Source organism: Watersipora subatra, chromosome 9 (genome assembly GCF_963576615.1).
Source record: "Watersipora subatra chromosome 9, tzWatSuba1.1, whole genome shotgun sequence".
In the NCBI taxonomy this organism is placed as follows: Eukaryota; Metazoa; Bryozoa; class Gymnolaemata; order Cheilostomatida; family Watersiporidae; genus Watersipora; species Watersipora subatra.
This window is the reverse complement of record NC_088716.1, coordinates 41,032,396-41,056,487: the sequence shown is the minus strand read 5'-3', so window position 1 is coordinate 41,056,487 and position 24,092 is coordinate 41,032,396. Positions and strand designations below refer to the sequence as shown.

The following is a 24,092-nucleotide window of genomic DNA, read 5'->3' as shown; positions in this document are numbered from 1 at the left end:
GTTCTTACTTGTGAGCTGATAAAAAGTCAGGTGAATAAATGGTTTTAACACGGGTCAAATCACCATCATGCCAGTAAATAAAACCATCACCATAAAAGTCAGTTTCAGCGCACCGTAAAATGGAAAGATTTTGAAATAGACTTCCAATTTACACAAAATATGTATTGTGTTGAGCTGAAAAACTTTAAGAATAGCAAACCAATGCAAAGAAGCAGAAATATCAACTTTTAAATCAATAGTAAAAGAACCAGATGTTTAAATTAAACATATGTCGTAATCAGCTGCTTTAAAATCCAGCCCTGTCAACAACACTATGATTGAAAAAAAAACTTTTTATATAGAATAACTTCTAGCCAGTCAGTGAACTTCTATTGCATAAAACTGTAAAACTCAACTGCAGTCATTTTGGGACCAAGAATAAGTTTGCTATGTTACCGTAGCGTTACCATGGTTACCATAGTTACATGTAAAATGATGTTACCATAGTTATCATGGTGTTACCATAGCGTTATCTTACTAACTATAGTATTACCATAGTGTTACTATCTTTAACCTCTCAACTCGCGGGTTGACAGTACTTTACCTTAGATACAGGTGAGCAGGCGCGTAGAATTGGGTATGCTTAGGCTTGCAGGTAGAGCGAGTGATAAATAAACATGGCGAAAATTAATCTGGATCAGACTGGATGTAGTCTCAATAAATTGTATTTATTTGTGCTATTCTTTCTTTTAACAGCTTTATTTTCACTTTTCACCAAACTTTTTACTTTTCTTCACAAAACTGTCGTGTTCAAAATACTTTGGATATTATATGATGGAAATTATCCCACATCTTGAAACAAATACTTGCTTAAATTTCACATGTAGTCTTTAAAAAAATGTTAAGTCGAGGTTTGACTGTACTTTCTTTAAACCGATCAGCTCAGCCATTGAGAGCATACATATCCTTTTTCAAACCAAGTTAAAACATAGCTTGTAAGGCTACAGCTCAGCTACCGCTACACCACTTTTTAGGCATGTCATTCACTAGAAATACGTCATTAACGCACCCTTTCTTTTTAGTGATGAGCAAAAGATCGTTGAAGAGAAACAAGGAAAGCGTTTTTGGTTTGACATTAAGAAGGTGGACAGCAGACTTGGCGCCATCAGCTGACATGTGTTGCAGGTCTCCTTGTTTCACCAGCTGCCTTGATTGAGAAGCCAAAGGAATTTTCTACAATTGCAACCACAACCAAGATAAGACAAAGCGATTTCCATATGCAGGAGTTATCTCCTCAATACCACACTGAATCCCATCAATAGCTATGGTTGTGACAATGAGTTGGGTTGATCTAGAACAGGGATTTATTTCAAAAAGTTTAGCAGCATGATTACAAGCAATTTTTATAATAAGAGTCATGTTCGTATGTTCGTTTGTTCGTTCGTCATGTTAGTATGTTTAAAGCCACGGTTGAAAAAAAATTTGTTTCCAACAGGATTTGAACTCATAGCTTTCAGCTTGGTAAACCGATGCTCCACCACCTTCACCAATCACCTCTTCACCATATTATGGAACAATTGCACAGCTAGCTTTTACACCTGACTATCTCTTACAGCGCACAAGACCGCCACAGTCCTAATGTTATTAAATAGTCTGCGCGAGGTTCATGCGCAGAAAGTCATGGCTAACATAACCAAGTTGCGTAGGTGATAGAAACGCTACATGAGTAGCGTCAGTTGATTAGCCAATATCCTTCTCTAGTAGCACCAGAAATGGAATTTAACGTTAATTTAAAAAAAATTAAAGATGAACTTTCTGAGCATGTAGAAATATCTTATACTCTACCTTGAGTTTGTTAAATAAGAGCTTGTTTTCAATATTGATAATCTGTTCTGTCTGCTCCATCTTCCTCGCTCCCTCGTTACACCGAGATACAACCTACAATACCATGTGAGAATATAAAGTATACTAAATAATAGAAAAAAATACACTGCTTTCATATTTCTAATGCACTTGAAAATGAGAGTTTGTTTGTACTGCTTTTGCAATTTTAAAAAAGTTTAATAAAAACAAAATGAATATTCAACTAACATTGAATTTTGCTGATCTTTGAACTACTGCAATAGCGATACATTACTGTTTGTATTGAGTAAAAGCATCGTGCAATAGGCTTAAAATCTTTAGAAATTTGTTTTTTTAAACTGAGTGTGATAACAACGCTCCCTAATTATTCTTGTAGTAGGATTAGAGGCTAGTTTATACAAAGTTCTGCAATCACATGTGACACTGTCACATCCCTTTAAACAAGCAAGCAATCAACAAAACTCACCTTTTTAACAAGATCATAGCATTTTTGAGCATTCATATATTGATTAGAGCCAACTTCCTGCCTTCTGAGAATAGCATCAAGCAAAAGGGGTAACCTTGTGATTCGTTGCATAGGAAGAAGGAGGAAGGAGGACATGTTAAGACCTTGGCATTCCTTCGATCTTTCTAAGGTTGCCAACGCCTCTTGAAATCTTGCATTATCACTACAAAAAGTCAGATTCACTTAACCACCGATGTCCATAATTATTCACCGAAACAGATATTCTGCTTAGACCAAAGGATATAAGCAATTCAACAAAACCATAGATGTGTCTGGCATAGCCAGCAAAATCATGAACATGCTTGAGATAAATTACAATAATGCTAACATTTTGCATTTACCCGATAGACACTACTAGTAATTCCATAAATGTATGCAATGCCATAGATTTAAGCTACGCCATAAGTGTACGCAAACAGCTAAACATCAGGAACAGCAACTCTTAGAAAGCACACAAATAGACTAAAATCATATGGATACCTGAGCTTTTTGAGAGTTTTATCCTGGAAGGCCTGGTTGCTGCAATATTTAATATATACATCAAAGTCGGAATGCGCATATTTGGATACCAGCTCACAGACATCTGTCAGTATCACATTCTCCTTCCAATGTTCCTCCAGCTCCCCGAACAACCTGTGAATTTATGCGTTTGGCGCCATGAGCACGCAATAAACATGCAGAGAAAGTTCACATGCATTTAGAATGTCGCTGGTGAAGCAAAAACTCAGAAGTACCATGAGTCAATAATAGTTTCCATAGAACTGTTTGACACCTAGTATTTATTCATTTTATACATTTTGATGGCTATTAGAAACAAAACACAATATAAAAGAGTGCTAAAAGACAAAAGAAATAATTAAAGTTATTTTAAAGCGCACAGCAAAGGCTGGACTGAGGCATAAAAAGGCCTGTGGTACAGTCGGAGGAAAGGGCTGTGGTACAGTCGGAGGAAAGGGCTGTGGTACAGTCGGAGGAAAGGGCTGTGGTACAGTCGGTGGAAAGGGCTGTGGTACAGTCGGTGGAAAGGGCTGTGGTACAGTCGTAGGAAAGGGCTGTGGTACAGTCGGAGGAAAGGGCTGTGGTACAGTCGGTGGAAAGGGCTGTGGTACAGTCGGTGGAAAGGGCTGTGGTACAGTCAGTGGAAAGGCCTGTGGTACAGTCGGAGGAAAGGGCTGTGGTACAGTCGGTGGAAAGGGCTGTGGTACAGTCGGTGGAAAGGGCTGTGGTACAGTCGGTGGAAAGGCCTGTGGTACAGTCGGAGGAAAGGGCTGTGGTACAGTCGGTGGAAAGGGCTGTGGTACAGTCGGTGGAAAGGGCTGTGGTACAATTGGTGAAAACGACTGGAAGTCAATAAGTCAGACAGTCTGGCGTCGAGTTGACCAAGCAGTCTGTGAGCCAGTCAGTCAATCAGCCTGTGTTTCCATGCTTTAAATAGGTTTGGAGTTGCCCACTGCCAACATATTTGCACCCTACCATTTGAACGATTTGGAGTTGCGCTATGTAGATCTTTCCAATATTTGTGATGTATCACAGCGAACGCCTCCGCACAAATTTAGTGAAGCGAAATGGTGTCGAATACATTCAAATTTTATCGTTACTATAGTTTAGAGTGGAAGCAACTCCGAACTCATTTAAAGCATGGAAACACAGTGAATGTGTCAGCGAGTCAGTCAGCTAATCAACCAGACAATCAGTCAATAAGCCAACTAGTCGGTCAGCTAGCCAGTCCAAAAAGAACAACCTGGAATATTCCGGAAGAAAACAATAGCTGGATGTTACAGAAGTTGTTTGATTCTTGACTCAGACAATCCATTGCACATATTTATTCCCAGCAGAGCATACTTGCATGATTTGATCAATCAAAAGAGAAGAATCATAACAGCATCAGAAGAGTAGGTTGATAAAATTAATTTATTGTAACTAGCGTACTAACACTGTAGTTACCTAACAATGTTGTGATATTTTCAAGTATTACCTGGTTGATACATCGAGCACTGCCGTGATATTTGAAAATAGATCTTTTTTATCTCTTGCGCACAAGATCTCTTCATTGCAGAATTGTTTAGAGTGATAGAAGACATTGCTGAGCATCATAATGCTGCGGAGATAAGAGGCCTCTGATGTGACGACCTGCGAGAATACGACTGCCCAGTATGTTTTATGTTCGATGTCGAGATGGAACCAAGCAGTGTATATTAACCATTAAATATCTTACAAACCATCATCATCAGAAATGTCTTACAAATCATCAGTCAAGATCATAGTTATACTGTATAACAATCTTTTTAACTACATAATCTACAACGTACAAAAACACTTCTGCGGATTCATGAAGTCACAGCATTGTGCCAAATAGTACTGGGCCTTTATAATACTTTGCCTAGATAATACTATGCCTAGATAATACTGTGCTTAGATAATACTGTGCTTAGATAATACTATGCCTAGATAATACTGTGCTTAGATAATACTGTGCCTGAATAATACTATGCCTAGATAATACTCAGCTTAGATAATACTGTGCCTAGATAATGCCTAGGGTGAGTTTGGGAAGAATTTAGAACGAATTAGACAATTTACACGTATTTTACTGTTCGTATAACATAAAATCCCTATAAAGTAAACATTCCCGGAGGGAGTTGTTTACATTATATCTCATGGCACACAAGTCAAGTTTTTCTTGCCGAAAGAGTAAGTTTAGAAAGATATTGGAAGAGATTAGGCAATTTACATGTATTTTACTGTTCTTATAACATAAAATCCCTATAAAGTAAACGTTTTTGGAACGGATTATTTACGATGCAGGGGCGTCTACTGCACTTGTGTTGTCCATTGTTTATTTATTTGTCTAAAATTTAAAATTTGAGACTGAAAATTATGTTAGCAATAAACCTCTCATTTTTCCTCTTCCGCACTCTGCACTGCGCCCACTGCGCTCTCACCTCAAACATAGCTTCCTGTAGTTTTATTTCTTCAGCTGTCATGTGTTCAAGGACACGGCTGTTGAGTACGTCGGGAGTTGTGGACCAGAGGGCAAGATTTGGTTGACCTCCTCTCATCAATGTAGAAGCTGTGGATGCAAGCAGTTAGTTAAAATAATGGGTGCATATGCAAGGCAAGCAAGGGTTATCACACGGTAGAGCAAGAAATGACTCTTGACATTTATAGTTCTCACGGCAAGCGTAGCGACTGATGTTGAAGCGACTGATGTTGAAGGATGATGTACTGCAGGTAGTAAATAAAACCAATAAAATAAGTAGAAAAACTAAGTGTTAGTTTTAAATGAACTCAGCGAAGAGTGAATCAAAATCTGCTAGTTTCAGTCATCAGTACATCATCAAACCTGTTCTGGTCTAGCATTTACATCTACAGCACAATCCTTAACTAGGCATTGAATCAACACACAGACCAGTTTGAGAGCTCATGGTTTTCAGCAGAACTCTAAAACTCATAAAACCTTTATTCCAGTAGGAGCATTTTTGAAAAAAATTTTAACGATTCAAAACAGTCTAGGCTAGCACCTACTTTTGCTTTTGTTTCGAGACCTGTCCTTGACCGAGCTGAGGATGCATTCGTGATATGACTGGTAGAGTGTCTCATCTTCTACCAGTAGCTGACTGGTGACCCTCTTAGACTCTGTGATGCGCGGGCTGCTGCTGTCAGTGATAGGTGATTTACAGCGTAAGATACCTGGGGCCTCTTCTTCTTCTGCAAAAATTTTAATACCATCACAAACTGAAAATGGACATTTCCAAATGCATGCTTGGCAAGAAGGCTGAAGCAATTGCTAGTGCCAGTCTGGCAATGAACACCCTACGAAGCACATCGCGGGTAGTAAACATGAGTGTAATATTTTTTATTGACATCTATGCGGATCGATTTTATTATGATGCATGTAAAATATTTTGTATATTTTTAGTATTTACTTTTATTAAATATATTTTTCAACTTTTTTGAATTTAAATTGGTATTATATTATTTCTAAAAACCCAGTTTACATTTTAAGTAAAACTACATGTACATTGTATAAATGCATTTCGAGTTTCATTTTAAAGCATTCTCTCTCACAATCAACCAGCCAATCACGAGAAAGCTGCAACTATAGATATCAAACGCCCCTAATACTTGCGAATAAGGAAGAGCTAGCCACATCATCAAATCATTAGTATGCATTCAATATTTCTCAAGGGTGCTGCCGCTTTAAGATTTGAAAAAATTTAACAACACAAATGGCAATCAAACTGGTTAAAATTTCAAATATTTAATTGAAGAATTGAATATTTAATTTAATCCCATTGCTGAAAATACCAAAGTTGCAATCTTGAATAAATGGAGTCATGCTTGTAAGCACCATTTTAGACGCAGTGATGTCACGTCAAACTTTTATCAGCTAGACATGTTAAAATCCAATAGAGATTCCTAACATGAAAAACTGCTGTAAAAAATTTACATAGACATGTCTAAAATGATATTTACATTTATTACTCAATATTTTGCTAGAATGTGACTTACATACTTGATGATTATTGTAGTTTGTTACGACTAAAATTGGAGTTATCTCCCTACACTTATTGAGCTGATTAGCCGCATGTGATATTACCTCAGCCTTGAGTCTATGCATAGACTAGTGAAATGTTTATTACTACACGATCATAAAAATGTTTAAAAGACAGTCTTACAATATGTCCAAAAGACTCGCTGGGCTGCTTTCACGAACCTATAGGAGGAGTGGTTTTAAAACTGTTATTCCTCTGAACGGTAGCCCGAGCGCTATTCAGGATCTCAGTCCGCCTGCGCACTGACTCATCATCTGAACTAGGCATGATAAGTGTCAGTGAGCTCTCCTTTCTTAGTGGAATGTGAGGGATGGGTGCAGTCGTGTCAGAGAGCGAGTGTGAGCTAGGGAAGGCAGGCGTGCTACAACATACAGGATTTTGTAAACAAACATGATGCTTAAGCGTGGTAACTTTGTTGCTGATGCCACAAGCTATGCATTGATCACAATACCAATAGTGAAAGCGAGATCACAACCCAAGGATTTGGTTTAAAAAATGTTAGTATGGATTGCATTTCATAGGTTAAATTTGGAACAGGGAAAACTGGCTAATATATCGATTAATATTTACTTTTTTCTTATTATCGACGTTATTACGTAATCAGATTATCTCGCAAGTAGCCAGCTTCTTCTAATCCATATACTGTACTAACTGAAAACTAGTTTTGAGATATATTGCACAGGTAAAATATCACCATCTATAGCATGAGAAGATAACAACCAATATTTAAGCACGGGAAGATAGTGAATATGAACGTAGACATGAACATAATTAATACAGCAGAAATCATGTAATGGCTATGAACAACCATGGAGACAGCCAAAAGAATGCTTATTTATAAAACTTCCACCCTAAATGTTTGAAAGACCAATCAGTAGTCAAAATAGCTCTTACAGAACTTCAGAAACATGTCTATGAAAACATGTCTATGGAAGCATGTCTATGGAAACATGTCTATGGAAACAAGGGTGCATACAGATACTCTATGCATAAGGAATAGGTGTATGGAGTACATATACTCTGCTAAAATTCTGATGACATGGTAACCAAAATTGTGGAAAAAAATACAATACAACAGACGCTCCTAAAACAAATATCGCACCGACTTCACGCTTTACATTATATGAAATTTTTTTACGTAATACGAAGCAAAACCTTCATATAAATTATTTGCGTTAAGTGGAATTTACGCAAGAGGTTTACATGTTAGGAGCGTCTACGGTATTTATTATGATTAGGATACACAAAGGTAAGTAATAACCAGGTTTGGTAAGCCTCGAATGCTTGAGGCAAATATGTGTCTCTCGATACATAATAGAAAATCATGACCAAAGATCTTTGTAAATAGTTCATGTTTCAAGGCGACCACCTAACACTTGCATATAACAGACATCTACAGTGAACGCTGATGTTTGTACTGGATTAATCTAACAGTCATTATGCGATTTATTGAGCAATCCCATGTCACTGAGCGTTGATAACTGCAAGTTCATAGACGCATGGAGGCTTCAATCATTATTTAGATAGATATTATTAAATAATATATACTAGATGGATAATTATTGCAATAGACATTTGTTTTTACCCATATCATTTATAATTACATCCATGGTGAGATTCTCGTCACCTGTTGAATGTGAATTCACCGTGTGAATGTACGAGGGTTAAAGCAGATGCTTGCCTTGCCATGGGCCAATTTAGCTCAGCTGATAGTAGCCAAATCTAGCCTGCATTCTAATATTATAATGGTTTGTTTAATTATGTCCTGACCAGTATTGTTTTCCCATTTCTAGTAAGCAACTGCATTGTAATCTTAATATTCTAATGTTATGTTTATATCACTTTGAAACATTTCGGCAGAACAGAAGGAGCAGCTGTATACTTGTAGGAAAGACAACTTGTAATTATAGAAATGTAAAACCACTCTAACATATCTTGTGTAGCGTTTCAACCTATTTTACTTATTCGTGTTATTCTTTCATTTTCAGCTTTATTTTCACTTTTACCAAACTTTTTACATTTCTTTTACAAAACTGTAATGTTTCAACAAACTTGGGATGTTGTATGTTGAAAATAACTCCACATTCGATTGGTCAATATTATAAATTTTGGTTATCACATAAAATGTAAGCGTGTGTTGAGCTGCTCAGTAACATGCGACTGTCTTTCCCCTTTGTAGCCATTCCATCACATGAATACAAATTTATGTAAATCTAGCTCCATTGTCGAAATATTTAACATGAATATGATAAGGCAAGATGAAGCAACACCATGATAGCCCAGCACTCACCTAGCAGCCTTATGAATGTGTGGGTCTTCGTCCACGACAGTTGCATAGATCTGTGGTGATGATGTGGGTTCCTTGTGTTCCTTGCCTACCAGTCTTGGTGAGCGTGGTAAAGGTTTTGGAGATTTGGCAGGCATAAACTTTCTTGTATAGCTGAAAAAGACAAAACGAAACTGTCAATTAACTGTTAATTAAAATACCTGGTTCAGCATACCATCACGCGAAGGGCAGACAGGGGAGGCAAATCTATACAGTAGATATTCCTATAAATTATACCTTCTTTAAACCTAAATTGCAGAAAACGTAAAAAAATATGCAAAGTCTTTGCTTCGTAATACGTAAAAAATTCCATATAATGTAAAGTGTCAAATTGGGGCAACTTCTCAAACTCGATTTGAATGGTAACATATCTCATCGCACTTGTGAGAGCAAACGAAGTATGTATAGCGTTTTATATATATATATATATATATATATATATATATATATATATATATATATATATATATATATATATATATAAATAATTTCCTTGACATTTTGGTTCATCGTGGTAGACCGACAAAACAGAGAATAGGTAGCTACGCAATTGGTAAAAAATACTTGAAGGCGATCGATTTGTTAAGGTGTACCAGCGTCGGTCTACTAATCTGAACGCCACAAGTTAGGAGTATCGCCAATAGTTACTGTATATTCTATCCTAACCTTGACCCCTGGGTACAGATAGACAACGAGCAGGTAGACACCACTCTGGATATTAAAACTATATTTTTGTTTTGCTTTATTGAAGACGTATAAAATATTTTTTATTAGTTTTACTTTGCAGAATAGACTTGGCTGTCTAGAAAAATAAACAGATCGTTGTAAATGGTCGTCGAATATATGCACTCCCCATCAATTTATTGTAAAATTACCGCAATCTGAGGCTATAAAACCAGAGAAATTGATCAGAAAAAAGAGAAAAGTTGTCAATGCAAACTAATAATATTACAGTTACGATACAGCCAACAAATTAAACAGTTAAGTCTAGTTTTTTTTGTATGGCCCAAGGAATGAGTTTGGAAAGATCTCGGAACGGATTAGGCAATTTACATGTATTTTACTGTTCGCATAACATTAAATCCCCATAAATTAAACGCTCCTGGATCAGATTTCTTATGTTGTAGGAGCGTCTACTGTAATTAGTTTTAGCGTAAATCCAAGCATGAAAAAGTTGTCTATCTATATATATATAAATCTCAGTGTTTGTCTTTTTGGGAACCCCTGTCCAGCTATAGCGATTATAATCTAGCAATGAAAAATCTGTATCGCATAGGATTGATCCCAGAACCTCCCGATCACAAGGCGGCAAACTAACCCATTAAATTACACAGGGTAAAATGGATTCATTGGGCAGATGGTCATTATCTGTATTATAATACGCATAGCTACTCTGTTTTACGCGCAACGTCACTAAAGCTTGTTCTCACAGCTCTCATTGGTAAGTTTAGCAATCCGTATACTAGCTTACTAAAATTAACCAACGACAACTACGTGTACACTACCTCCCACTGTTTATACGCCGTCTTTTAATACCCGTCTAACGTCGGGCAATCGGCTAGTAGCTGTACGATTTTGTTAGAATTTTGGTGCGCCCCTCTTGTAAATACTACGCTTGGAAAAAATTTTTCCAAAAATGTGCTGAAGTGGTATGATTAACCATAAAACCAATGTTATTTTTTCCCACAACCTTTCATGTTTTGTACCATTTTTATCGTGCATGCACCAACATAATAAAATGTCTCAATATATAGTCTGCTGTTGATCGTTATCGCACATCATCTGATTGATTAATCCAAACTTGATTCAGCGTTTTAATTGACCATTACAAGTATGCATATGTAAATGATCATATCATATTTGATACCATTAGAAGCCTCAGGCTGTAGGTGTTCTAACAAGCATTGTCTCGGGAGAACCCAAATAAAAACTTTGAGACTTTATATTTGATAAGGCATATACATGCTGCAGGTACCAAAAGTGGCTGCAATGAAAGAAAGCGACCACTCTATCAGTATTTTATCAATTTTGCCAAGTGTAGTCAAACACATATCCCTAAGTATCCAGAGGTCACTTGAGTAAACTAAACAAAAATCCTTTAAAGTAGTAGTCCATATGAGCTGCCTGTGGGTCTGTTATAAAAATAAAACAACTCAATAAGTGAGCTGTAAAATTTACCTAATGTTACGTTGATATTTTTTTAATTACAGTTGTATTTATATAAATTAAAAAATGAGTTTGATAAGTTTAGGTGAACTCCAGTCACCTATAGGTCCTGCTTCAGTTGAAGGAAAACTATTGTGCCCGTAATGTAAATAGTGCTGCTAGAAAGTTCCAAGTTGAAAGCTGACAGATATAGCGAAGATGGGTAGTGAATGCAGTTTATCACCCACGAAGCATGACAGCATAAAAAACTTATCACTATAACATCAAGAGCGAAGGAAACTTCCGTGTATTTGTTCAAGAGTGAAGGAAACCTCCGTGTGTTTGTTTTGCAGGATGACTGTGATCACAGTGAAGCGTCACAATATGGAGCGACCCTTCACTACTCGTCACAAAAGCTGTCTTGCTAACTATACGCTAGGAGGTGCACTTCTGGCAGAAAAAAACCTGTGAGCTAAAGCCACCTTTGAGTAAGCAACAGTCCTTCAAGAGGCTCACAAAAAGCCACAAAAAGAAACCAAAGCCCAGTTTAGAGCTACACATTTTCTGATCAAAACGAAGAAGGTATGTTCATATAGAGAAGTTGTCACAGAAGCGAAAATGAGTATTCAAACTGTATTTGAAGGCAAAAAAAACAGAACCGATGTGATTTTCACTCTTTCTGTGTCGGTCATGCCTGGTAACTTGGCCAGGTGTTTTAGGATCCAGCGCAATAAGTCTGGAGACAGCAGTAGGACAAAGCACCTCCTAGTCTTTAACAGTTAGGGCCTTTGAAGATTTCTCCACAGCAGAAGAACCTCTGATACTAATGCCATTCAAGGCAACTATCAGTGCAATAGACATGTATAAGACAATCAGGGTTTTTGTTCATGAAAAGGTATAATCTGAAAAGCTATGATCACCCGATGTAGTTTCATCAGTAACTGTAAAAGTGATAGATTTTCTCAAGTTTCTGCGCAACTACTGCATCATTCACCACCAGGCACCATGTGCTTTGAGAGCAGGATATCTTCCCTCGTGATAATCATAAATTGACATTTGCTCAAAAGCAAAACAGAACAAGATTCTTAAGATGCTATTAGAGGAAATGTCATCTAAACATGGCGACCTGCTGCTCCATACAGTACATACATGTAGATCTAAAGCTTCGGCTCAGCAGAGAATAAGTTTTACTTTATTTCATGATTTTTGGGTAAAATCTAAGAGTTCAGGCAGTCCCAGGGCAAAGAAGTCTCGCAGCGAGAGGACACGGAACGACCTTGAAGTTCTGACAGACAATAGTGGGAAATGACCAATTACAAACTCGCATTGATATGATAAGTTCTTTAAATGTGTTTAAAGCTAAAAAGGAACATTCTCTCTGCGGATTTTCAGAAAAAAATATGCTGCACTTTCCGGTGCTGATAAACAGCGTTTGCATCCTAGTCATTTGAAAAGTATTGTGAAGTCATAAACCGAGCTGGCCAAGAGTTCAGAATAGGTTATGCGACCTTGCATGCTAATGCTTGCATGAGTGTAAACACAGGTTTTTGCTGGCAACTGAGTTTAACATTCGACTTGTATGCTGGACAAATGGAGATTGAAATCATTACATGTATTATAAAATGGCTTCCACTTGAACGCCTACCAGGATGTGCTAAACCTCTGGTGCCTTGTTGATACAGATATGAACAGTGATGTATTCTCAGATCCTACAAAAGTTGTCAGCCCGTTCCAGAACTAGAGAACTCTGTAAGTAGAACTTTTTACTTTTCTTTACAAAACTGTAATGTTTCAACAACTTTGGATGCTGTAACTAGAAAACTTTGTACTGTAAGTAGAAACGTATCTATATATATAAATCTCAAAGTTTATGTGCGTGTGTCTGCGTAGTTCAGCTTGTCCAGCTATAGCTATTAAAATTCAGGAATTACGAATCTGTATTGCAGAAGATTTGATCCCAGAACCTCCCCTTGGCCAAGCAAATACCTTACCAATTAAGCTACGTGAGATTGATGGATTCAGTGGGCGATATATGTCGATGTGTAAGTGAAAATACGCCACCACTCTCCGTTACGGCGCAACGTACTTTTATGCTTGCTCTAACGGCTCTTTATTAGTAAGCTTACAAGAATTACCCATTGGCAATGTGCCAGGCTAATGGCAAGTGAGAACCAACTACATTACCTCTTACTGTTTATAAGCTGACTTTTAATACCCGTGCAACGCCGGGCATTCCACTAGTTGCACCATATAAATGCCTTAACTCATTCCGAATACCCAACAAAACTTAGACCAGGTTTGCATAAATTATAAATTCAAGTAATGGTTAAGATCTGTAACAAATACATGTTATAAATAATTATATTTCTACATGATAAATATAAAGATAAACATGAAAGAAAGAACCAAAGAATAAGAAACAAAAGCTACAAACGGTTTGTTATCTTTGGCATTGGCTGTATAGACAAGGTTAAACGAAGACCGTGGGGGAGTGGGAGAACACTGAGATTGGGACTGAGACTCAGAGTGGGAGAATAGATTGGCTGTCAAACTTACAAATAAAGCTATTTCGAAGCTATAACTATTTCGAAGGTTTTCATTTGTGTTATCCAGAAAAAATGAAATTTTTGTAAATTAATTGTCATGAGATTTGAAGTACACCAGTTGCTGATAATTTGCATGATGAGATTGCAACTCACCTCAAAAAGTTGCACATTTTTGTTATGATTCACAAAGACAGCTTTATTGACATATCTAAGTTATATTTTATATTTGTTCAAAATTGTTGTAAAACAATTTAAATGTAGCTCCAAATAAATTGCTATGAATGTCACAAATGATTTAACGATAGGTTAATTAAAATTTGAACAAGAATTTGCAAAGTTATCATACATTGACAATTTTTTATAAGACGACCTGTTCTCATATTTTCAAAAAAAATTAGCTGAAAAAACTAAGATTTTGCATGTTTTTTTAATATTTAAACCAAACTTGACAGAAACAGAGCTACACAGTAAAGAGTAATTAACTCTGCAGGCTTTGAAAGATATTTTAATAGCAACTCAATTTCACTTATAACGACAGTCAGTGCGGGTAACATACTTAAATCCCAAGGAGTTTGTAACAGAAAAATTAAGTGTGGTACATATGCATTCATAAACACACTGCCAAGTGGATTGGTTTTCATGACAATGGTAAGCATCGAATCTCGGACAAAAAAAACTATGAAAATACGTTGCTACAGCATGATTTTTTTCATTAGCTGAGGCGGTAGTCCATAACAAAGTGATAGTTGTATCGCCACTCATGAGCAAGCATTTCAAACGTCAATAAATTAATCCATGAGGAAAGTACTCTTGTTTAAAACATAGTTGTGTCCCATGCGCATACTTTGCCAATGTCATAATTTTTTCAAAATCTTTCAAACCACCTCAAACGGAATAAATCATAAGTAACTCATGTGAGTAATATGTCTGACCTTGGACTAGGCAGCAAGGTCATTGCATGCTCAATTTCTTCGTAACAACTGGAGTCACTTTCCCGAGTCGTATCCTCTTGCCCTAGTGTATTATGGGCCCTTGAGGTAGTCCTCGGTGGAGGGGGTGGGGCAGGAAGAACCCCTAAATCCATACCTTCATCACTGCAAATATTAAGAGCACCAGATAGATTGCTACACCGATTAACAGTTTAACAATCAGGAGAATTTATTGTCAAATGATGAAAGTCATCATTACTCAACATACCAATTCATGGACTTGGTGTTTCTAGGTGGAAGAGGTGGTGCAAACATAACAGAACCAGCACTTTGTGTACGATGCCTACTTGACAGAAGAGTTGTCTTCTCTCTGGGTATAAAAACGCGTCCTGAATCACTTGCTGGCCCATGGCTGTTATGGCTTGATACGCTGTTGACATCACTCTGCGAATCGCTATGATGCATATCCATCGAACTTAAATCTGTATTAGGCTGCACGGAATCCTTTGTATCGATGCTTATATGTTGTACGACTATTTCCGTCTTGCTTGTTTGAGGATTACCGTCGGCCTTGGCCTTCTTTCGCTTAGCAGCGAAGAACGTTTTGACAGCTGCCAGGGTGCTGCTTGAGCTTTCTACTAATTTTTGCACAGTGGTTTTGCGCTTGAAGTCCTGACTGTTAAACTTTATGAATCTAAAACTAAACAGTACCTCCAAAATTAAGCGCATAAACAACACTAGTAATGTCTTTAAACACAACAGGCATGATTGTAATTCCGTAGAAAATAAAAATCCACTAATCATTAAATATGTTAGCTTGAAATGCCTCATTCTAACTCCTATAGCGTAATAATCTAACAATGAATAGAACAACATAATAAATGCAAATACGCATATAATCTTTACTGGATGTTTTCATGAGCTCCTGATTGTCATGTAACGAATAGAAACCAGTTGGTGTTTGATTAGTAACAGTTGGTGTTTGATTAGTAACAGTTGGTTAGTTTAATTGAAGGAACGGTGTAGAAACTTTCAAAATGTTTTTGCATATTTTTAGTAAGTTCATTCAATTAAACTAACGCAAAAATAGCGAGGAAAATTGTGCCAAAAGCACAAGTCATATAGACAACCACATGTAGATTGAAATATATTTCTACCTTAATCGGCAAACCATGATTCTTAATACAAGAGAAACTAAAGAGAATCTCAAAGTCTCTCAACTATCCATCAGCCAACTACTCATCTTCCCGCTCATACTTGAATTCCTTATAGCACAGTACATACTCGAACAGTACTTACTAGAACAGTACTTACTAGAACAGTACTTACTCGAACAGTACTTACTAGAACAGTACTTACTAGAACAGTACTTACTAGAACAGTACTTACTAGAACAGTACTTACTAGAACAGTACTTACTAGAACAGTACTTACTAGAACAGTACTTACTAGAACAGTACTTACTAGAACAGTACTTACTAGAACAGTACTTACTAGAACAGTACTTATAGAACAGTACTTATAGAACAGTACTTATAGAACAGTACTTATAGAACAGTACTTATAGAACAGTACTTATAGAACAGTACTTATAGAACAGTACTCATAGAACAGTACTCATAGAACAGTACTCATAGAACAGTACTTATAGAACAGTACTTATAGAACAGTACTTACTAGAACAATACTTACTAGAACAGTACTTACTAGAAAAGTACTTATAGAACAGTACTTATAGAACAGTACTTATAGAACAGTACTTATTGAACAGTACTTATAGAACCGTACTTATAGAACAGTACTTATAGAACAGTACTTATAGAACAGTACTTATAGAACAGTACTTATAGTACAGTACTTATAGAACAGTACTTATAGAACAGTACTTATAGTACAGTACTTATAGAACAGTACTTACTCGAACAGTACTTATAGAACAGTACTTATAGTACAGTACTTATAGAACAGTACTTACTCGAACAGTACTTACTCGAACAGTACTTATAGAACAGTACTTATAGAACAGTACTTACTCGAACAGTACTTATAGAACAGTACTTATAGAACAGTACTTACTAGTTGACCACTACTTCTGTCATACCTCTTTAAACACGGGCAGAGCCCAAAAAATGTGCTAGTGTAGGTTAATAAAAACCTCGACTACAATGATTTTTTCAATCTAAGATTCTTGAGATCTGATGATCAGAAACAAGATTAAACCAATCAAAAGTGATAACCAGACATGTATGCATTTTGATTGGTTCTACATCGTACATTATATACAATATTAATTTATTCGTCGTTTAAACCTTTTTGGGCAAAATTTTGTCGAATGAATTCTCACATTTTAAAAATGTTTTTTACTATAAATCTTGTTTTGAAAAGCTTACGGATTATAAAATTAGCTAATATGCAATAGTTGAAAAACTCTTACCACAGTCTTAGAGTGTACACCTCCCTACACATTTACCACAGTCTTAGAGTGTACACCTCCCTACACATTTACCAAAATGTACAGATACAACAGCAGGCGCTCAGTCCAATAAAACAAGAATATGTTTTTCTTAATCATTTACTGTTACGTCTTGCTTCAAGTTACTTTACATAAAGTGCATTATTGTTGTTACAACAATATTTAATAATACTAATAATTATAACATAATAATAAACAAGTTTTAGTCTTATAATATCAGGCCAATTATCTAACAAAACCCGTTCATCATCATCAGTGCATTGAAGAAGAGCAGAGTATATTGAAAAAGTTCACTTTCATACCTTCCCATCTAACGCATGCGAGTAGAATACAGATTAATGCCCACTAGACTATTGGATAAGAGGCGAGTATAGATAACACACTAACACCTCTAACCTAAAAACCAATCCAAGGTAGCTGAGATCACTGGACTATTTGATTAGAGATGTGTGTGGATAACATACCAAACCCTAGCTTATAAACCAAACACACCAAGACCTCCAACTTACAAATCAATCCAAGGTAGTTGAGATTCCTAAAACATCTGTTTAGAGATGAGTGTAGATAACACACCAACACCTAAAACTTCAAAACCAAACACACCAAGACCTCCCACCTAAGAACCAATTGAAGGTAGTCGCGATCACTAAAGTATTGGATTAGAGATTAGTCTAGATAACACACCAAGACCTCCAACTTGAAAACTAAACACATCAAAACTTCAAACCTAACAACCAATATAAGGTCGCCGAGGTAAGTAACTGCGAGCTTCAACCTCGTACATTACCTGAATGCTAGCGAATTTTACCCTCCTAGTCTAGTCGACTGAAGACTACTTACACTTAATGAGAACTTGTAGCGGTGAGAGCTTCAACCACAATGCTTATCACGTACAATGTCATAGAGTTATCATTGTGCAAAGAGATAAGCCTTAGCAATGATACTAGTCCACATTCCTAGTCTCTCACTTTTACCTTATATAATCAGAGAAAAGTAAACACCCTTGAAACAGAGGCGCCGGATTAGCAGGACGAATTTCTTGGCCACATTTAGCTATGCATTAATTCTGATTGGCTCGTTCCATAACCCGACTGCCTCTTCAGTTGAGCACACTATAACACTGAGCAAATATAGAGGGTGTACATAGTATATCTTGTTAAATAAACCATGTATTAGATTTCTACTATTTCCTACTGAAATATAGCTTACCTTTTTAAACACTGGAAAGCGCGTAGGATGGGCTAACCAATACACGAGAAAACCTTGAGCTAAACCGACTCACTGAGTTTTCATAGTCCAATTTATCTCCAGTTAATCTAACAAAGCTCAACACGTTTACATTTCAACTAATATAATCATCATGATATTTTTGTAAGCTCCTTTCAATAACTGCTCAATGCAATTAATCTTTTCACTGTTAGTTAGCGATGTATTCATAGAGTATGAATGTAAACAACTATTAAGAAATGCAATGGTCTGACGACTCCTCAAACTGAACACTTTCATGTTTCAATTTGTTGCATTGGTTTGATTTTTTCATAGAAAACTGGGAATCAACGATTCAATCGTACTGGAGCTATTAACCTATGTCAGAGAAAATAAATCAAATTTTTCTAATAGAGATAAAAACTCAGACTGCACAATTTGCTAATAAAGTCGCCATTCACAGTAGATGGTATATGCGGTACTTTGTAGGTTTTATAAAATATGCCCTTTAGCCTTCTTTTGTTCATTGTTATGTAATTGTTATAAGAAATACTCTGCAAACAATAATTGAATCTAACAGGATTTGTCAAACTGCATCATATAAAAAAATGCAACTTTATAAATAACGTTGGAGAACGTTTTATAAAAAAAAAATAAAAAAACAAGATATTCGTTCACATAATTTACGAGTAACAGCAAAAACCTACTCAGTTTGTTGAAAAGAGTTGCAGAAAAACAAACTCATCTATGAATTTTTTTCCCGACAGGTTTGCTTGAATATATCAATAGTAGACATTGATACAATTTTGGGATCATTTCCTCTTTTTATGGATAGTTGTTGAAGTCTAATACATATTTAGATTACTATTTTTTAAATATGTCACATATGGTTTTTAGCAGCTGTGTCCATGACGTATGCTAAGCAAGCGAAACAAAAAATTTTAACGATGTACAACATGACCTGTTCAGGGAACAGTCATAATAACCACTGCATTTTAATGTTGGGAAAACATCTGTTATAGGAGTTATCATTCCTTTAAAAACAACATTTGGACAAGTTTAATCAGAATCAGAAAAGATGGTCAACAAAATGATATCATGACTTCCACAGTGGTGTGCCAAACTACGACAAACTTCTACATAATACAACATCTGACATGTTTCATTGAAAGCTTCTGCGCTAGAAATCACCAGAACTAAGCAACTCGAACAATTTCTACTCAGAATTTGTGAGCGGTTTAAATATGCAATTGAAAATTTATATAGTTAAAGTCTATTGGTTTCATTAAACAAAAACCTGACACATGTCTATAGTTTGTAGACAAACATAAATACAAGAAAAGTGTTAAAGGTAGTTGAGCCTTGGTTCTTGCTCAAATATTGTTTTCAATCAACCAGAACCTGTAGTTGATTGTTATGCCAAAACCAGACTAGGCTCACAAGCTAGTACATGGCTGCATTGAATTGATAAGGTTGACAACTGAAACTGCCAACCTCATTGACCTCTTTTGGCCATTCATTGCTAATGACCTATATTATCAGTTACTCGGTGTTGAAGTTAAAATTGTAATAGAAATCTATTTTTGACACTTTTAGTTTCAAAGTACAATTTCATCAAAACAAAGTAAATTATATCATATAATTGTAATAAATATAGACGTGAAGGGGTTTTGCATATAAACTGACATCGGTGAAAGCAGCTAAAATGATCCAAGATGATCGCATCCATTGATAGAATCTTCATGTTTCAATTTTTCAACAAATGCATATTGTAGAAAAAAATGGCCATCTGAGGATCAAATCTTCTTTTTTACGCAACTTATTGCCCTACAGAGGAAATAATTGTCAATGGAAACACAATGAATGATATGTGCATATAAAAGTTTTGTGCTCAAAAAAGGATGTAAACATTTTAAAAATCTGAATTATTCTGTTCAAATAATTATGTATATTTTCTTGTGACCTTTTTTTCATTACTCATAATTTTACTTTACTATTCTATTTTTCCTTTATTTTTTGTCTTGTCTGATTTGAACTGTTGACCTATTGACCTATAGCATCAAACATTGTACATATAGTTCATATCTTCATTGACCGATGTACATATAGTTCATATCTTCATTGACCGATGTACATATAGCTCATATCTTCATTGACCGATGTACATATAGCTCATATCTTCATTGACCGATGTACATATAGTTCATATCTTCATTGACCGATGTACATATAGCTCATATCTTCATTGACCGATGTACATATAGCTCATATCTTCATTGACCGATGTACATATAGCTCATATCTTCATTGACCGATGTACATATAGCTCATATCTTCATTGACCGATGTACATATAGCTCATATCTTCATTGACCGATGTACATATAGTTCATATCTTCATTGACCGATGTACATATAGCTCATATCTTCATTGACCGATGTACATATAGTTCGTATCTTCATTGACCGATGTACATATAGTTCATATCTTCATTGACCGATGTACATATAGCTCATATCTTCATTGACCGATGTGCATATAGTTCATATCTCCATTGACCGATGTACATATAGTTCATATCTTCATTGACCGATGTACATATAGTTCATATCTTCATTGACCGATGTACATATAGTTCGTATCTTCATTGACCGATGTACATATAGTTCATATCTTCATTGACCGATGTACATATAGTTCATATCTTCATTGACCGATGTACATATAGTTCATATCTTCATTGACCGATGTACATATAGTTCATATCTTCATTGACCGATGTACATATAGTTCATATCTTCATTGACCGATGTACATATAGTTCATATCTTCGAACTCTGCTTTGAACGGCATCGACCGGCGATAACAAGTTTTCATATCTATTTACATTCATTTAAGTTGAAGGCTTTGCCTCACGCCTGCTACTTACAGACTTTCAAAACTAGTTAAAATACTACGCATAGCTAAAACTAGGGATATACATATAATCTTGAAATGCAGGCAATTTTATTATGACATCAGTTGGAAATGTATGGAAATGTTACTAAAAAAAGATACAAGCCCATTTAGACATACGAGCCTGTACTCTTAGCAATTAATTTCTCACAAAGATAAGATCGCAGAGCCAGCGTTTCGAATGTTTAATTTCCAGAACTTGTAAACATGGATGAAAAGATTGTGCTCATTCATAGACTTTGCTAGGTGCACAGTGTTCATCCATCCATTGGTCTCAGTACGATTGTTAATGCCTGTCATATTCACAATAATTGCCTTCATTATTCATTTATTTTCTCCTATTCTCATGCATCTCTGTATGCTTGTATGTTTTTAAGCTTTCATCATGTGATGGTACATCAAAAATTCAGTCGTGTGCCTGTCAACTATAAAATTCAGTCGTGTGCTACCTGTTAACTATAAAATTCAGTTGTGTGCTGCCTGTCAACTATAAAATTCAGTTGTGTGCTGCCTGTCAACTATAAAATTCAGTTGTGTGCTGCCTGTCAACTATAAAATTCAGTTGTGTGCTGCCTGTCAACTATAAAATTCAGTTGTGTGCTGCCTGTCAACTATAAAATTCAGTTGTGTGCTGCCTGTCAACTATAAAATTCAGTTGTGTGCTGCCTGTCAACTATAAAATTCAGTTGTGCGCTGCCTGTCAACTATAAAATGCAGTTGTGTGCTGCCTGTCAACTATAAAATTCAGTCGTGTGCTGCCTGTCAACTATAAAATTCAGTTACGTGTGCCTGTCAACTATAAAATTCAGTCGTGTGCTGCCTGTTAACTATAAAATGAATCCTTTTATTTCAGCGTACAGCTAATCAGCGTACAGTACGTTGTTGTTGGTTAGGCGCTAATGTAGCTATACCTAACATTGGTTAGAGTTTGCTAAAACTCTAGAGCTATGTATTTCTGAACACAAAGTGTAGCAATATTACATTCATCAGCCCAGTTCTTCTGCACGCCTCAATTGAATAACATCATGGAATACTCTATGAACTTGTAACTTATCCATGATACTAAAAGCGAGTGTTAGCTATAATTCAAATGTTGTTCAATCATAACTTCAAAATTAAAATTAATCGCATTGGTCGATACATCATCGCAGGGTCAATATATATCGCAAGGTTGTTCTTAGACATGCCATCATCGTGCCATTTAGTAGTTTTCTAGTTAAACTTTAGAAACTGTTATATCCACATAGATTAAAAGGTAGCACTTGGAAAGTATACACATAATGTACTATGGATTGTATATCTTCAATCTTATGGTGTTTTCACAATGAACCATCCTCAACGTATCCCTCATCTAGAATGACCTCATTGGCTAACAACGGTTAGAGTTAAACTAGATTGTTTTGCATGATTTTTTACGTTGCAACATAATAAATGATAATAGGCCTACTCTTTTTCCACCCATACCAAACCTTGTGTATCAGCTCACCTTTTTGTCCCACCGGCTTGTTTCTTTCCAGAATGTTCTCTCATCAGCTCCAATAGCTGACGCGAGTCTTGATTGTCATGATAGTAAAACTTGGAGCGAGATTCGGGATGGGTTTCAGAGGGTATGCAAGTGTCATAGTTACTGTCATCATTCCCGTCATTATTATTATCTATGCGAGTGCTTAGTCTATCTTTGTTTTGCATAGCCTCAGAACCTGATTGATTGTCGTTGCATGGGCCATCACTACCTTCACCATCTGTTTCCCATTCAGAATCAGACTATAAAACAAGAAAATCCATCATGGTTTATCATACAAGTCAAACAGAGAGAATTGAACAAAGGATTACTTGTCAAACTAACATTCAAGGCTAGAACCAGCAACATATCAAGACAATCAGTCAAACTTACAAAGTCACTGTCTGACCCTGAATCTGAATCAGCCAAATTTATAGCATTACGCTTAGAACTTATAGTCTCGCTCTTGCTTTCAGTAAGAGTATAACTGCCGCAGGTTTTATCCTCTCCTGTCTAAAAAATGAGACAACTGCCATAATTTCAAAAAACTATGCAAACTATGCAAACTAATATAGCTGCAGCTACGGTACAGCCTACAAATTAAAAAGGTTAAGTTTTCCTTTTTGTATGCCCAAAGGGGTGAGTTTGGAAAGATCTTGGAACGGATTATGCAATGTACATGTATTTTACTGTTCTTATTACATAAAAACCTTATACCATAAACGTTCCTGGAGTAGAGTATCTACGTTGTAGGAGCGCCTACAGTACATTATTATTTCAAATTGGATACCAAAATAAAAAAAAATTATAATTTACCGAACAAAGCCTGTTTTATGCTATTTCAATTACTTTTTTTTGTAAAAATAGCAGATGAAAATTTTTAAATCATGTTCAATTTAAAACATTGCCTCAGGAAACAACATTCAGCTAATAGCTGCCATTTAAATACAATCAATACTAATATGTTCATTTTCATAGACATTGCTAACACAATGCCAACAGCTTGCACAAAATTACAAAAGAAAATTGAAAAATTGTCTGAAACGATCAATCGCTGCAAGCAAAGATTGCATAGATGCCCACAACTCCCTAGCGGCGCAAACCATT

The 24,092-nt window shown here is 36.0% G+C and overlaps 1 protein-coding gene across 2 annotated transcripts in view; it reads right to left on the bottom strand.

Moving 5' to 3' along the window:
• The window catches only part of LOC137404045 (rho guanine nucleotide exchange factor 26-like), a 51,174-nt gene that overhangs the window by 4,240 nt on the left and 22,842 nt on the right, over positions 1-24,092 (bottom strand). The window contains exons 4-16 of one of the 2 annotated variants that reach the window (XM_068090199.1): positions 23,379-23,498; positions 22,971-23,248; positions 15,118-15,549; positions 14,853-15,014; positions 9,194-9,343; positions 7,065-7,264; positions 5,873-6,055; positions 5,290-5,417; positions 4,323-4,477; positions 2,828-2,980; positions 2,309-2,510; positions 1,825-1,917; positions 1,049-1,212 (exon numbers count right to left, since the gene is read on the bottom strand). In XM_068090199.1, coding sequence (XP_067946300.1) covers positions 1,049-1,212; positions 1,825-1,917; positions 2,309-2,510; positions 2,828-2,980; positions 4,323-4,477; positions 5,290-5,417; positions 5,873-6,055; positions 7,065-7,264; positions 9,194-9,343; positions 14,853-15,014; positions 15,118-15,549; positions 22,971-23,248; positions 23,379-23,498 — 2,420 coding nt within the window. Of the gene's footprint in view, positions 1-1,048; positions 1,213-1,824; positions 1,919-2,308; positions 2,511-2,827; positions 2,981-4,322; positions 4,492-5,289; positions 5,418-5,872; positions 6,056-7,064; positions 7,265-9,193; positions 9,344-14,852; positions 15,015-15,117; positions 15,550-22,970; positions 23,249-23,378; positions 23,499-24,092 lie in introns of both variants that reach the window. The other variant, XM_068090200.1, reaches the window with a different exon arrangement.